The 17,322-nt window shown below is 41.8% G+C and overlaps 2 protein-coding genes across 2 annotated transcripts in view; one reads left to right on the top strand and one right to left on the bottom strand.

The window, feature by feature from the left end:
• Positions 1 to 3,660, bottom strand: part of rgs7a (regulator of G protein signaling 7a) — a gene marked incomplete at its 3' end in the record, with an annotated part of 103,467 nt that extends 99,807 nt beyond the window's left edge. Inside the window, exon 1 of the mRNA XM_079511963.1 lies at positions 3,634 to 3,660. The remainder of the gene's footprint in view (positions 1 to 3,633) is intronic.
• An 8,479-nt stretch (positions 3,661 to 12,139) lies between these two features.
• LOC306930648 (ubiquitin-conjugating enzyme E2 D4-like) lies at positions 12,140 to 16,692 on the top strand. The gene is made up of 7 exons (XM_079511718.1): positions 12,140 to 12,319; positions 12,971 to 13,034; positions 13,583 to 13,614; positions 15,206 to 15,283; positions 15,407 to 15,512; positions 15,640 to 15,733; positions 15,825 to 16,692. Exons 1-7 carry the CDS (start codon positions 12,296 to 12,298, stop codon positions 15,868 to 15,870), a joined length of 444 nt encoding a protein of 147 aa, XP_079367844.1. The 5' UTR covers positions 12,140 to 12,295; the 3' UTR covers positions 15,871 to 16,692.
• Positions 16,693 to 17,322: the final 630 nt, after the last annotated feature.

Raw genomic sequence — 17,322 nt, 5'->3', positions numbered from 1 at the left:
TACTCACCAAAACAAAGGAGGGTTGTGTCATTAGAAAGCCTACTTTCCTTAGTGGAAGCACTCTGAGCCCCCCACCACACGTATAAACGGTACTTTTTGTCCAAAAGAGGATTTTGTTTCAGCCGACTTTTTTTAACTTTTAGTTACTCCACTACGCCTGATTGCTAGGTGTGCGATAGTTTTCTCCTACAGTTACTCCACTGCGCCTTCTACCGATATTGCCCAGAGAATTGCCTCATAGAGAATATTTTTCCTCCGGTGAAAAAAAATCCCTTTCTGGCCAAAAAGTACCGTTTATATGTGTGGTGGGGGGCTCAGAGTGCTTCCACTAAGGAAAGTAGGCTTTCTAATGACACAACCCGCCTTTGTTTTGGTGAGTAGCAAAAACATTATTTTTATTTACGCTAAAGACGAGAGGCTGGTCTGCATTCATGCGAGCGGCGGAAGTAAATGCAACGCATTAGAGCTATATGGACCAGAGCTACTACCAACCATTGAAGGTCTAAATGGACTCTTACAATAAGTTAGTGAATATGAGATATACCTCACTGACCGTGACCGGGGTCTCCCAGGGGTGTATTAAAATCTCTTCATCGAAAATAACCGATCACAACGATGAGTTTGTATATCTGCTATTTTGCTGAATATTCGCGTCTTCTCCAAGCATGCAACTATTATGTCATGCTTAGAATAGGGTTGTGGTTAAATCCTGTAAATTGTAGGCCTAATGTGTTTAAATCTTCAAAGGAAATATGTCTTCAGTGTTTTAATCCTTTTTTTACTTTAGGCTAAAGGGATCTCTGCTCTGATATGACTCATACACTGATGTACTTTGCCCTAACCATAAAACGTTAAGCTCAAATGAAACCTTCAGCCCTGTTGATATTATACCCTCCACATTTCATGCACATGTCATGTGTTGGAAATAATTGTCTCTTACTTATTTTCCATATAGATGCAAATCTGTCTTTGATTATTTTGAGATTGCTTGTGGTCAGCATCTTCTCAAGGCACGCACGCGCGCACGCACGCACGCACGCACGCACACACTCACACTGTCAGGGTTATGACAACACCTCAGTACAGAGACTGTATATTGGAGTCAAAAATAATCTTTTAATGAATACTGACACTGGTGAGGGGTCCATAATTTTGTTGTTTGAGTGAGTGCAAACAATATTCATATCTATACATTACAGCAGTGGGTGGGCATATCTGGGACTGCTTTTGCAATGGTCACTTTGTACCAAGGTTAAATTGATTCCCATGCTTCCCCTTTCCGACATTGTAGGACATAGGGAGACATCTCCTACTGTTATGCAGATGATACACAATATCTTCCGGTGAAGCCCAACAACCCTTTATGTAGCGTAATAAGCGTATCATTTTCTTTAAATGAACTCTGTAAAAACTGAAAACTCTTATAATTGTCCCAGATTACTTACATTCTAAATTCCAGTCATCAATGGTCCTTTATCCAACAATGCCAGGTTCGTTGATCCCAGCCTATATACTTTGAGAGCCACATTAACACACGTTGTTCATCTCAGGAATATGTACTGTAAGATCAGATCAATATTGAGCTTTTAAAAACTCAACCAATCTCACAAATGTCTCCTTCGGAAGACAAAATAAAGTAACCTTGAACCAAAGACATGGTTTTTGTACAGGATCTCCTCAGTGGTCAGTAAGAATACTTTGAAGACACTCATTTATTTCCCTGCACGGTGCTGTCTTGTGTCTGTTGGTATTTGTGAAAAAAAGAATTGAATGCACTCATGTTAATGTCAAAGCAAATTTGTGTGTGTGTGTGTGTGTGTGTGTGTGTGTGTGTGTGTGTGTGTGTGTGTGTGTGTGTGTGTGTGTGTGTGTGTGTGTGTGTGTGTGTGTGTGTGTGTGTGTGTGTGTGTGTGTGTGTGTGTGTGTGTGTGTGTGTGTGTGTGTGTGTGTGTGTGTGTGCACAATGGCAAATAAAGGTATCTGAATTCAAGGTGTCTTTGACTATGCGATGGACCTTATGGTATCATAGCACCAAAAAGGCCCTGCCCCTGAAAACAAAGCTCCAGACATCCCAAAACAAACAGGTCAGGTTATTGCTTGGCCTTACTCCTACAACTCACCTTACCTCTGCTCATATAGGTTGGATGGCTTAGAGTAGACGACAGAGTACAGCAACTTGCAAATGGGCCACCACAAAAACACCCATGTACCTGTAAAACTATACTTCCTAAACAACAACGCTGTCCACAATCACAACACCAGAGGGAGTTCTATAAATCATGTTCAACCCAGATTCGGCTCAAACAATGGGTTAAATTATTTTCGCTCCCACAGTATGCCACAAGAATGTGGAATGCCTACCAACAGTCGTAACGGAATGTGAATCCCTACTCTCCTTCAAAACCGCTCTCAAAGAGCACTTACGGGCGGCTGCAATTCCAAACTGCAGCCCCAGTAAAAAGTTGAAGTACATATTACTGTACATATTTTTTCTTTTGATTTCTAAATGTTCTGATGAATTGAATTTGAAGGACCCCAATGAAAACAAGCCTTTTAGTGCTTTCTTGGTTGTTTTTTTAATCCTCTTCGCAGACCTTGTATTGAACTGTGCTTTCCTGTGCTTATTCTACAAACTGTTAAAAGTTTTTAATCAATCAATCAATCCATCAATCAATCTATCAACTAAAACCAGGAGAATAATTATTCCTATTTCAACTCCCTTAAACTGGTTACTGCTTTCTCGCCCACCTAGGTGGTGAAAAATAAAACTTCTGGGAACTCAGATGACTTGTCTGCTGACTGACTTTAAGATTTTTGTAAGTTACTAAACCCCTAAGAGCCTGTGCCCGGTCTGGGGTCTGCAGGCAGTATCAGAACTAGCTGGTTGTTCCTGAGTAGAGGCTGCAGACAAATACAAGGGTGTCTGTGCTGTCAGGGCTCCTAAACTCTGGAACACCTTTATCTCTATATTTTGTGTTATCATGTTTTTATTTTGTTGTAAAGCACTTTGTATCCTTGTTTGAAATTAAGTGTTTCATGAATAGTTATCATAGCCTATTGTTATTATCATAGAGGATTTAAAATCAAGCTTGATTTCCATTCCATAGCACCAACAACTAGGAAATATGGGAGTAGAGGTCTTGAAAAGCCAAGGTGAGAACCCATGCAGACACAAACAACAAATACCTCAAATTAACACAAAACTCCTATAGCAGACACCACGCTCATCCCGGGTGCAGTGCATGAAGGTGCACAATCAAAGCGTGTGTAAGACGCTGGAAGTGTAAGGAATTTTATATTATGTTAGCATATGTACCTATTTCATCCTGTCTTCACTTCACGCCACCACACGTGAACGTCTCACAAAGATTATTGTACGACGCTAAATAGCCCGTATAGTCTACAAACAGCAAAGTCATCTCACCTTCCCCGTTTTCTACACGAGTCTACAAACGTTGTTTTCTTTCTTCCCCCCCCCCATCCGATTCCGCATGGCTCTAACATTTCAGCACCGTGGACAGCTGCGGTAGAACGCCCGCACTCGTATAGTAGCCTAATCAATCTCTCCCGTCTGTCGCCAGCATGCAACACGGGCTCAGCAATGCAATGTCGTTCATTGATGATTTAGCCTACCTGAAAAATGCCCACAGACCACGATCGGACTCCTGGATTCCTTGCAGAATTGTTGTGTTGTGTGTGCCTCGCGTGCGCTATACGTCAACCGGCAGACATACAGGAATGTGCAGTTAAGTCATTTCATTTGCAACGAGAAGAAGCTGCAAGCATTCGATGCAGACTTGGTAGGCTATACTGCTCTCTCCTCCGCCTCCTCTTAAAATGATGCTCAAAGCTCGGGAGCGCGGCACTCTCGGAGTCCTGTGAACGCGCAAAGAATAAGCTATACGACCCGTTTGGGAAACATGCAGTCAAAACTTCTTGTTCTTCTGAAATGTGTGTGCTGCTGAACTTGTGACGGATAGGGGGGGCTTGTTCGGCGTATAGGCTAATTCAATCTACCAATCTAAACCTTTATTCATATACAGGGAAGCCCAAATGCAAGGGATGGGGTAGCGAACCGGTCTTTATGCAAGATGATAAAGTGAAGGGGTTTATTTCTCAATTAATGACAGGCTTCCCATCGATTGTTAATTTATGCCAGGTGCTATTCAATATTGAATATTCTGTTACTGCATTGTCCATTTCTCGCCTGATTTCATAATCATTCTTCAGTGTAGCCTACTGCTGTTTAGCTATATAGTAGGCCTATATACTTTTGATTGATTGATTTATTAACAGTTTGCAGAATTACAGTAGGCCTACATTTCAAGTACAACTCAATACAAAAACTGTTAACAGTGAGTGGACGACACCATAAAGCATTACACTTGTTTACAATAGGGCCCACCATTTTCAATTCATCAAAACATTTAGAGACGTACGCATATACACAACTATAATTATAGTCAAAAGGAAATCATCATAGGAGGTAAAAAGGGAAAAGAAACATATACAGTGAGGGGGAACACGGGTGGGTGGGGGATTCAGATTTTACGGGGGCCAGTTTCGAATTGCAGCCGTCCGTAGGTGCCCTTTTGAGAGCAGTTTTGAAGGAGTCAAGGGATTTGCATGTCTTAATGAGTGTTGGTAGGGCGTTCCACATTTTGGTGGCATAGGAGCGAAATGAATTTAGTCCCTTGTTTGTGCCGAATCTGGGTTGCACATGGTTTGTTGAACTCCCTTTGGTGTTGTGGGTGTGGACTTCGTTGACATTAAGGAAGTATTTAGACAGGTACATGGGTATCTTGGTGGTGTAGCGAATCTTGTGGACCAGACCCATTGCAAGGTGCTGTAAGGTGCTGACCCATTGCCATTCCAGCCTGTCAAAGTGGGCAGGGGTGAGGTGGGTTCGGGGAGTGAGGCCAAGTAGTAGCCTGACCAGTTTGTTTTGGGAAGTCTGGAGCCTTGTTTTAAGGGCCTTAGAGGTGCTGTGGTACCAGGAGGTGCAAGCGTAGTCGAAGAAACCTTGTACGAGGGCTCCTGTTAGGGTCTTCCAGGTGTTCTTTGGTTGACCTTTTTGATTACGTTGGTGGCCATTTTATCACCGGAAAGATTTGCCTCCATGCAAGATGGAACCTAGGTAGGTAATACCATGGGCGAGAATCGGAAACAAGAAGCAGTTAAAAAATTAATCTGGGCCATGGGCCATGGCGCAATGGTCCAGGCACCTTGGCTGGTAATCCAGCCTGGCAGTGTGCCGCGGGTTCGACTCCCGATCCCGGCGGCCTTTACTGCATGTCTTCCCCCCATCTCTCTCCCCATTTCCTGTCAGCCTACTGTCTGTCCCTCCATAAAAAAATAAAGGCGAAAGCCACAAAAAAACATTAAAAAAAAAGATGAATCTAATGTCCGTCCGTGAGCCCTGAGCCGTGAGGTCAGATAGAGTTGCTGGCCGGCTCCATATACATGTGCAGATCTATAGGTGATGATCCAGTCTTCTCCACGGATATCCAGGGTTAATGAGGCCAGTACGTGTCGTGACTCGTGATCTTCATATATGGAGATCCAGGTGATGACAGTCAGCTCCACATAATATGGAGATCATAGATGCATGTGTTGTATACCAACCAATTGGTTCATTTGCAAGTGACTCTTGTCTCTCAACCACATGGTTATCATGAGACTGACACAATATGTCTGAATGTCCACATGCATGACTCTTTGGCATTGGATCAACTTTGACCAAAACATTTACAATGAAAACTACTACTGTCTTGAAGGTAGAATCCTGAAGAGGTATATACGCATCCTGCTGTCTGGCGTCCTGTGATGTGAAGAGTGGAGATATAAGGGTTTTGATGAGGTCAGATCAACATATGGAATGAATTCTGTACTGGCCATATATGGAGCGTGTCTTGACAGGGTTTGATGAGGTCAAATCAACATATGGAATGAATTCTGTACTGGCCATATATGGAGCGTGTCTTGACAGGGTTTGATTAGGTCAAATCAACATATGGAATGAATTCTGTACTGGCCATATATGGAGCGTATCTTGATAGTGTACAGGGTTTGATGAGGTCAGATCAACGTATGGAATGAATTCTGTACTGGCCATATGGAGCGTGTCACGAGTTGTGATGGATGCCTCGTGCAGGTTTTCATAGTAAACTGCGACCTACAGTCGCAATTAAGCCATAGGCCTACGTCATTATGTTTTGTATAGGCCTAGTAGTAAGAGAAATCTATGAAAATCTGGGAACTAAATCGTTACCAAGAAATTTCTTCACCAATGTGTTTCTAAAGGTGTCTAATAACATGTACTAAAAATTTGAAATTCAACTCCCGTGGGAAATTGAGTTATTAGCATAATACCCATAACATCCTATATAAGGCAAATCATTCTTTAAGTAGCATGTGACATATGAAACTAGGGGGTTTTCATGATTCTGAATCCATTCCAAGCATTAGTTTTGCACAAAAAACACTCCTTGGGAGGAAAACGGCCTCACAAACGTGATGAGGTCAGCACATTTGGTCAAGTGGATATGGCCTAATTTAGCCCAAGGAGTGTTTTTTTGTGCAAAACTAATGCTTGGAATGGATTCAGAATCATGAAAACCCCCTAGTTTCATATGTCACATGCTACCATGGTATGGTCACATATTATGCTAATAACTCAATTTCCCACAGGAGTTGAATTTCAAACTTTTAGTATATGTTATTAGACACCTTTAGAAACACATTGGTGAAGAAATTTCTTGGTAACGATTTAGTTACCAGATTGGTCAAATACCTGATAAAATGCCCTTACTATAGGCTATGCCTACATCTTGGAGGTATAACGCATATGAGCCTGATGCTCTGTGTGGGTGTGATTCGACTGCGGTCTGTAATTGAGTTCTGCGTAAATATTGAAAAATAACACTGCTGAATGCAGTGGTTGACCAATCAGAATAAAGCATTCATCCATGCAAGCCCGTCTAATAAATTAGCCTTTGCGGTGGTGGGACCCTAGCTGCTTCAAATTACAATTAATAGTTTGACAGCACAATAATAAATCCAATACAAAACAGATGTGAATTGAAATGGATGAGGGCACTGGTTGATGTGTGTTGACAGTTAACTGGCTGTGCCTTTCATGCCATGCCATGCCATGCCATGTCATTAAATGACATGTCATGCCTATAGGGTGTACCAAAATCTCCTGGAGGGGGCGTCAACATATGTGTCACGTGGTAGCTTCCGCCATACTTGCTGGCTTGTCTGGTTTGTTTACATTGAGCGACCATCCGTATGCTTGTATACGTTCTTTTTCTAAACTGACCTCACAATGGTGCAGACTTGCTCAGTAAATAAGTGCCACAGCAGGTCGCGTCGAGGAAATGAGCCAGAAAACGGAATTAGATGTTCAGCTTTCCAGCATGGAGACAGCATCAAGGAACCCAGATTGACGAGTTTACAAAAAGACGTAGAATGACTTGGATCGGCGCACGGGCGCAGAGACATAACGTTCAACAAAGTATCTAAGCACAGCCGTGTTTGTTCACAACATTTTCCTTGTCCTTGTAATGTATTTGGGCCCGACGTTCTTTCTATCCATCCTGGTGTTTGTTCACTATGTTATCGCCAAGAACGAGCTCAATATTTATAAAAACATACCACCGTCATTCTATTCTGAGTGATGCGGGCTAGAATTTAATGCCCACCAGGGGGCCGTCCCTAGCCTTTTAGACGCCGCCCCCCTCTTGGTGACGTACACGTTGGCACACGCTATAGAGCGTCGCAGTCCCGCCCCCTACCATGGCCCAGGAAATGAAACCCAATGCATTTTTCCCATAGACATTTCAAAAAGTATTTATTTAAAGACTGTTACGCCGCGGACAAAGCCAACTCGAGTCGTGACAACTCATGACAACTCATGACACAAACAATATTTTGGACCAAACAAATAATTACAAAGAAGAAAAACAACAAAAAAAGTGTTGTAACCTGCCGTTTTCTTCTTCTTTCTAATTATTTGTTCGGCCCAAAAAATTGTGTTTGTTGTCATGATTTGTCACGACTCGAGTTGGCTTTGTCCGCGGCGTAAACGTCTTTAAATAAATACTTTCTGAAATGTCTATGAGGAAAATGAACGGAGAATCATTTCCTGGGCCATGGTAGGGGGCGGGACTGCGACGCTCTTGTTTACAAAGTGCTTCACAACACAAATCACAGCAGATCCACAATGTGGGACAAAAGCAAAAAACATATATGGGAAAAGAAAGAAACAAAAAGACATAGCACATACAAACAATTCAATTTAAAACAAAGGCAATACAATACAACTCTAGTAAAAAGCCATATAAAATCTTTAGGAGAGGAGTTTTAAAAGTGCCCAGTGAGGTAGCTTGTCTAACTTCCAATGGAAGTTGATTCCACAATTTCATTCTGACCCCTCCACGAAAAGGCCTCGTTATCCTGAACCCTTATCTATCATTTATAGTTATACATTATGGATCAATATTGTGGACTTAGACTGTTTTTCGTCTGTGGCATTCAAATGTGGAGCCCTTATTTCAACTGCTCTATCCCCTTCTGTTACAAGCCTTGCTGTGGTGAAAACCTTGAGAAGCAGCTGGTCTGCCGATCTGGTTGCGGCCAACTTGCGGGTAGATAGGCACGTAGGGGGGCACAAGATCAGCGATATAAGCAGGTGCAAGGCCGTTCCGTGCTTTAACAACATATTATAAAATCAGTTCTAAAAGCCATAAGTAGCCAATGGAGTGAGGACCAAAACAGTACACACTACACAGGCCAGTAGGCTACACAGGCCAGCATCCAAATTTATCCTGATATCATTATGGACTGTGTTTGGCATGCAAACTGACTGAAACGCAACCTACTATTAGGCCTATGTACACAATGTGCACACACCATTCAGAATTCCCCTCAACACACACAAAACTACACTTTCACACTACAGCTTCCCTCCTTCTTTCCTTGACCAACCATTCATATTTGTATGTTCCCATGCACCCCCCCCCCCCCCCACACACACACACACACACACACACACACACACACCCACACACACACTCATCATTATGTTTGTGGCTTTTTTTTAAAGAACTCACTCACTCACTCACTCACTCACTCACTCACTCACTCACTCACTCACTCACCCACTTCAGTCACTCACTCACTCACTCACTCACTCACTCACTCACTGTTTGAGTAATTAATTAAAGAATTGTATTATGGGGAGTCCTTTTGGAACAGAAGTGTCGTGTTCCCTCTGTGTAGGCAAGTGTGTCCAAAACTGATTTTAAAAAGTTTCTTTCAACTTCTTTTCTGAATGTGTGCCAGCCAGAATAATTAGACCAGTGATATCTTGTTGGTTTCTTCTCCCATTCACTGACCTCTGTTAATTCAATGAATTTAGCTCATCAAAATGGTGTGTTATGAATGTAGCTTCAATGGTGGGCTTATAATAAAAAATCACACCCGTGTGAACTGAGTGGTGTAAGGTTTTATATAGCATGATCAGCTGTGGTCTGACGTAATGTCTGACGTAATGAAATCACACCCGGATGTGATTTCACAACTGGCTTTTTTTGTGCAGAAAAAATGAGCATGGTTGCTACGGTCATCCAGTTCACCCGGGTGTGATTTAATTACGTCAGAAATTATTTTGAACATAGCAACCATGCTCATTTTTTTCTGCACACAAAAGCCAGTTGTAGGAGTGGTTTACACCACTCAAAAATGCTTGGCAGCATTGTGAAAATGGATTAGCAGGCATAGCTACAAATTGGTTAATTACACAACCATCACTGTTAGAGTTAAAAAATCACACCTGTGTTAAGTGAGGGGCGCTAATATATTAAAGTCTAACTCATGTTGCTATGATTAGGTGATGTAATGGTGATGTAAACCAAACGGTGTCAAAACAAACAATAAATTATCTTTATTGTTAATGGCATTTAATGTTTGTGTTAGGGACAAGATGACGTAAATGTTCCCTTCATTGTCAATGGCGTTTGACATTGAACTAAAAACAAACATTAAACCTTAGGAGGGGCTAGCGCCTCTCAAAAATCAGTTTCCTGTGTAAGATATTTGCTCACAGTAATGCCAGAAGGGAAGGGAGTTATATGTATTCGCCAGACTATAAAGTGAAGTCACTTTAGCAAGACAAATGTATACAATAATTTTGTGCTACAGTAAATATGCCATCCTACTCACCGCTGACCCCTCAAAGTGATCCTCTTTTAACTCACTGCTGACCCCTCAAAGTGATCCTCTTTTAACTCACTGCTGACCCCTCAAAGTGATCCTCTTTTAACTCACTGGCTGCTGACCCCTCAAAGTGATCCTCTTTTAACTCACTGCTGACCCCTCAAAGTGATCCTCTTTTAACTCACTGCTGACCCCTCAAAGTGATCCTCTTTTAACTCACTGGCTGCTGACCCCTCAAAGTGATCCTCTTTTAACTCACTGGCTGCTGACCCCTCAAAGTGATCCTCTTTTAACTCACTGGCTGCTGACCCCTCAAAGTGATCCTCTTTTAACTCACTGCTGACCCCTCAAAGTGATCCTCTTTTAACTCACTGGCTGCTGACCCCTCAAAGTGATCCTCTTTTAACTCACTGGCTGCTGACCCCTCAAAGTGATCCTCTTTTAACTCACTGGCTGCTGACCCCTCAAAGTGATCCTCTTTTAACTCACTGCTGACCCCTCAAAGTGATCCTCTTTTAACTCACTGCTGACCCCTCAACGTGATCCTCTTTTAACTCACTGCTGACCCCTCAAAGTGATCCTCTTTTAACTCACTGCTGACCCCTCAAAGTGATCCTCTTTTAACTCACTGCTGACCCCTTAAAGTGATCCTCTTTTAACTCACTGCTGACCCCTCAAAGTGATCCTCTTTTAACTCACTGGCTGCTGACCCCTCAAAGTGATCCTCTTTTAACTCACTGCTGACCCCTCAAAGTGATCCTCTTTTAACTCACTGCTGACCCCTCAAAGTGATCCTCTTTTAACTCACTGGCTGCTGACCCCTCAAAGTGATCCTCTTTTAACTCACTGGCTGCTGACCCCTCAAAGTGATCCTCTTTTAACTCACTGGCTGCTGACCCCTCAAAGTGATCCTCTTTTAACTCACTGCTGACCCCTCAAAGTGATCCTCTTTTAACTCACTGGCTGCTGACCCCTCAAAGTGATCCTCTTTTAACTCACTGCCTGCTGACCCCTCAAAGTGATCCTATTTTAACTCACTGGCTGCTGACCCCTCAAAGTGATCCTCTTTTAACTCACTGGCTGCTGACCCCTCAAAGTGATCCTCTTTTAACTCACTGCTGACCTCAAAGTGATCCTCTTTTAACTCACTGCTGACCCCTCAAAGTGATCCTCTTTTAACTCACTGCTGACCCCTCAAAGTGATCCGCTTTTAACTCACTGCTGACCCCTCAAAGTGATCCTCTTTTAACTCACTGCTGACCCCTCAAAGTGATCCTCTTTTAACTCACTGCTGACCCCTCAAAGTGCTCCTCTGTTACACATTCTCCTAAAGTTCAATAATAGCCACTAGGGAACTCAGTGACAGTCAGTGTATTTGAATGCCTTTCCTTCTAGATGATGGTTACATTACACAATGCACTATTGACAACCAATCAGTAGGGAGCGTATGTATCATAAGTGGAGTTCAGAGTGAGGCTCAGACAATTCAGCCAATGTGGTAAGTGGACTTTATATACCAATCCAATATTGACTGGTCAGGATAGATCTGACCTGGTCAGGTCAGATCTATTCTGTGTGTGTGTGTGTGTGTGTGTGTGTGTGTGTGTGTGTGTGTGTGTGTGTGTGTGTGTGTGTGTGTGTGTGTGTGTGTGTGTGTGTGTGTGTGTGTGTGTGTGTGTGTGTGTGTGTGTGTGTGTGTGTGTGTGTGTGTGTGTGTGTGTGAGATAGTGCTCCATGGGGCTGTCTTGAGGTCGAGGTGGAGGAATATTATTTATTTGTGATTTTTTTAAACTGAGCGATCAAGAACAGTAGAGCCCTCTGGTGGCTTTCCTGCCACGGTTCTTTCTTTTTTTTTAAATTTGAACTGCCCCTTTAAATGCTGAAACGTACTAGATACTCCATATCCCACAATCCATTGGGCCCGCTCCGTCGTCGAACAAATAGCGGAAACAAAAGAAATCACCGATTTCTCAAAACAAAACAACACCGAGCCGAGTCAAAGAATTCAAGTAAAGCGGTGACTGACAGCTGTCAAACCTCACACTACAACTACATACAATTCGACAGGGCTGACATGGCTTTGAAAAGAATACAGAAGGTGAGTGTATTCCATTTTTTAACGTAATGTAGCGTATGTTGGGCTCACGGAAAAACACACAGTAGCATATCGTAATCAAGTCCGTCGGTTAATGTTAGCTAACTGATTGTTTATCACAAGTTGGTAACATTTTGTACATGTTGACAACATCAAGTGACTTTAATCTGCTTGCTAGAAACGCTGTTGTCATTTGTGGTGATTAAGAGCCAGCTAACTTTGGCGTTTTGGCTACCACACAAGATATAGGCCTGAATCAAACGTTTCTGGAATGGGTTGTGTGTTTTACGCTTACTCCTCTGTTACATTATTATAACGCCCTGAAAGCATGAAGACGCGTGAAACACCGCAAAACAAAAAAACATCAGTGGTTTTTATTCAAAGACCTCTTGATAGGATTAACTCTAGACAACATTTGTTGTTTTATGTTGCTAATTTTTATAAAATTGGTGTAAAGCAGACCTATATTTTGGCAATTCCAAGTGGAATATTTTCCATCCACAAATCAAACTCTTAACAATCTTTGGATGGGATGCTCATTCAAAATACTTAATGGAGGAGTTCATATACGGTATTATTCACAACAGATCTGAACAGTGGTGATGTGTAATCCACAGATTCTAATTTGTTATTCTGTTTGTTTAATATTAACAGGAGCTACATGACTTGCAAAGGGACCCACCAGCTCAGTGTTCAGCTGGTCCAGTCGGGGAGGACTGTAAGTCTTGTAGATCTGTAAGACTGACTGTGTGGAAATTAAGACATGGAAATGCCAATGTTTATCTGTAGACCTCACATTTTGTTCACCTAATTTGGGCATTTTGCTGCTGATGCAGCTGTCGTCTAAAAAAATGGATTAATCTGAAGCCCAGTGATGTAAATAGGTTTTCAATGTAATGAGTCCCGGGATGCAGGGATGGTCTTTTAGATGAGTCCCAGGGACATTTTATGAGTCACTCTTCAACGACGTTAGGAGTCATATTTTGCTATTTTTTGCAAATTTCAGCATTTAACTCCCATTTAATTTTATATGGTTATAATGTGGTTAAATTCATGTAGAAAACAGAAGAAGAAATGATTATTATAACTAAAGCTAGCAAAATAAACTAGAATAAAAAACAGTACAGTAGTGCATCCCGTGGATGCAGAGGTCTTTGTTTTATTGCGTCCCTTAACTATAAACTGCGTTTTGCGATGCAAAATGCACCCTATTTTAATCTCTGGAAGCCTAAACAGTGATTGTATTTGTCTCCTTTCTTTCTGCAGTATTTCACTGGCAAGCTACCATCATGGGACCGGTGAGCCCTTTTTCTGGTTTTTTGTTTTGTTCCAAGTTGCTTCTGGAGCTTTTAGACAATAGTGTTTTATTTTGACTGACAAACTACCCTACCTGTTGCGCAGAGAGCATAGAGTGGTGCATTCTATCTGAGTGCTTACAAGCTCAAGCCTGTAGCATCACTCAACCTGGTTTCTACATAGTTCCAGTCTTGTACTGTATATAGCATAGTTCCAATAGAAGTGCCCAGTAGTACTTCAACTGAATACGAGACTGCTCACCCCTTTGCCAACTCGCCCTGGGCGTACAGCCGGCGGAACAGCGCGGCCTGGTATTCCTAAAGTAATCTAAGTAAATTATGCTTAAACGGTTAAACCTAACCTTATTCCTAACCTCAACCTCAGTAAAACGGATGCCTAAACCTAACCCTATTCCTAAACTTAACCCCAGTAAAACTATGCCTAACCCTAAAGTTATTTCTAACCTTATTCTCAGTAAAACAAAATAAAGAATACAAGAACCGCCGCACCGAGCTGTTGGCGTGAGGTCGGCGGAAAAAATCTGGGGCGAGATGGAATTGGGGCGACCTGACCTGTTACCCTTCAACTCTAGTCTTCATGTGTCCGCACATGTAATGTCCTCTAATATAAACTAGTGACAGGCAAATAAGATCTTTATACTTTTTTTCCTTTGCCATTTTATGTTTTATTTTAGATAAGAGTAGTTTAGAGCAGAGGTTCTGAGGCTTTTCAGGCCGTGACCCCCTCAAAACTGGGGGACCTGGGGGACCCCACCCTGACAAGCAATTGGAATTGCAGGAGTTGAGGCATTACATTTAGTTTGACTCAATTCCACAGATAAATATTGTGAAAATAGATGATGTGCTAAAAGCTCCCCCCCCCCTCTTTTTTTTCTCAGGTAATATTTCCCAATTTGGCCAATGTTTGAAAATATTTATAATATAGTTTTGTTAATTACTTTTGAAGAAGAAATGGTGTAATCGTTCATTTTTAATTTTAGCTTAAACGTCCTTAAATTCACTTTAGTAATGTGCAGAATCTGCTGATAACCTGCATAGATTTTACTGTTGTGTTGGTTTGTTTACTGTTGTGTGAGGAAACAACTTTGCACATTAGCTAATCATCTGGGGACACCCTCAAAATGATTTGGGGGCCCAGGCGGCGGCGTAACCGTCTGGGCACCCGACTGGTAATCCAGTCGCAGTGTGCCGCGGGTTCGACTCCCGAGCCCGACACGGCCTTTACTGCATGTCTTCCCCCATCTCTCTCCCGTTTCCTGTCAGCCTACTGTCTGTCCCTTCAAAAAACCAATAAAAGGCGTAAGCCGCAAAAAAAAAAAAAAAAAAAAAAATGATTTGGGGATCCAGTTTGAGAACCACTGTTTCAGAGAGACATGAAACGACAGACAAGACGGGAGTTGGATTGGAACTTGGGTCTCCGTGTTCACAAGGAGCATGGTCCATGCAATAACTGGCTGGGTGGCTGGGCCACAAAGCACCCTGACAAAGAACATTGATAATATGTTGGCTTGTTTATTGTGTGTGGCTCTATCAGCCCTTCAGAGTTGGTTTCACAAATGCATTTCTCTTCCAGACCGACAGCCCATATCAAGGAGGGGTGTTCTTCCTGGCTATCCACTTCCCCACTGACTATCCCTTTAAGCCACCAAAGGTGACCCCATTTACATCACAGATTCTGATTGGCCAGAGAAAAAAATCTCATTAGATGTATGCCTTTCTTTCTGTTTTATTCATATTTACTTTTGCCCCATTCTATGTCGTGTTCTTTCCACAGGTAGCCTTCACAACACGAATCTATCACCCAAACATAAACAGCAATGGTAGCATCTGCCTCGACATCCTAAGGTCACAGTGGTCACCTGCACTTACAATATCAAAGGGTAACAATGCATTGTGTGGTTTCAAACATTTCAGGCTGGATTTGAGTACGGTTTCATTGTCAAGAATGTTTTGTATTTGTTAAAGGATATGTGATGATTATTGATTTTTTTTCTTTCATTTTTTCAGTGTTATTATCCATATGCTCTTTGCTATGCGATCCCAACCCAGATGACCCTCTTGTCCCAGACATTGCACACATCTATAAATCTGACAAACAAAAGTGAGTATGAAAGCATGAAAAATGTGCTATCTGAACCTTTATTCAGTGAACTAGTCCTCTAAAATGTTTCTCCCCTACCTCCCCTCTCCAGGTACAACAGATTAGCCAGAGAATGGACTCAAAAGTATGCAATGTGAACGACGGTGAAGGCTTGGCAATAATGGAAATGGTTTGGGCGCATATCTTGCTGGACTTCTCCAAAATACTGCAGTACTGTTGCATCTTCTCCAACACTGGTTCTAGATGAGGTGTTTTTTATATGGGAAGCACTTTCTCTACCCAGGCTGAACTGGTTTTATCCTTGAATTCATTGTTTTCCTCTTTTGCCTTTGGTTTGGTATTATTATTATTATTGCTATTATTATTATTGGTGAGATGCCCTGCAAAAAAAGAGACCAATTGTGATTTAATTTTCCGAAGTTATACTTCCCCCGCTCCATGTTAGAGATTTATATTGTATGGTATAAAACTATACAGAATCAATTTTTATTATTTTGCATTAAAAAGCCAGTCAAAAATGTTATCTGTGATTGTATATAAGTGAAATGTGTTACATTACTTGCCTGCCTACATACATTACAATTTATCATGAAAATGTAGATGCTCTTGACTTTCAGTATAGATTGTATTTAATTCCCATCTAACTATTTAGATGTATGTAAACAGAAGGGTAGTATTCTTAAATATACAGAGAGAATGGAGTGGTTTATTTCAGAACATTAGTTTACTGGTGATTCTGGGATCCTGAAATCTTGTGATCAGGACTGTCTGCTTTATTCGTTTGGCCACTAGATGGCAGCATTTGTTTTAAAGCCTGAGATTGTACAGTATGGAAGCAGCCTATTTTCTCAAATTCTACCAACTTATTGTACTTATCTGGGACCCTCAGGTAGAACGTGGTGGAATTCTGTGTCATTTCCAAGTTTGTTTACATCTGGATTAAATGCCTTTTTGCTTTAGTCATGTTTTTGAGTGCAAACCTTCAAACTGGCTGTAGGCCTAACTGTGTTGACCTATTTTGATTGATTGATTGAAATATTTATTAACAGTTTGCAGAATTACAGTACATTTCAAGCACAAACTCAATACAAAGACTGTTAACTGTGAGTGGACGACCCAATTGAGCATTACACTTGTTTACAAGAGGGTCCACCATGTTCAATTCATCAAAACATTTAGAGACGTACAGATGGACACTACTATATAGTCAAAGAACAGAACAGGAATTCATCATAAAGGAGGTAAAAAGGGAAAAGAGACATATACAGTGAGGGGAAAAAGGGGTGGGGGGGGGGGATTCAGATTTTACGGGGGCCAGTTTCGAATTGCAGCCGTCCGTAGGTGCCCTTTGAGAGCGGTTTTGTAGGAGTCAAGGGATTCACATGTCTTAATGACTGTTGGTAGGGCGTTCCACATTTTGGTGGCATGGGAGCGAAAATAATTTAGTCCCTTGTTTGTGCCGAATCTGGGTTGTACATGGTTTGTTGCACTCCCTCTGGTGTTGTGGGTGTGGACTTCGTTAACATTAAGGAAGTATTTAGACAGGTACATGGGTATCTTGGTGGTGTATCGAATCTTGTGGACCAGAC

The sequence above is a fragment of the Electrona antarctica genome (assembly GCF_951216825.1).
Source record: "Electrona antarctica genome assembly, chromosome: 10".
Lineage (NCBI taxonomy): Eukaryota > Metazoa > Chordata > Actinopteri > Myctophiformes > Myctophidae > Electrona > Electrona antarctica.
The sequence above is the reverse complement of the archived record's forward strand: the minus strand, read 5'-3'. Positions and strand labels throughout refer to the sequence as shown.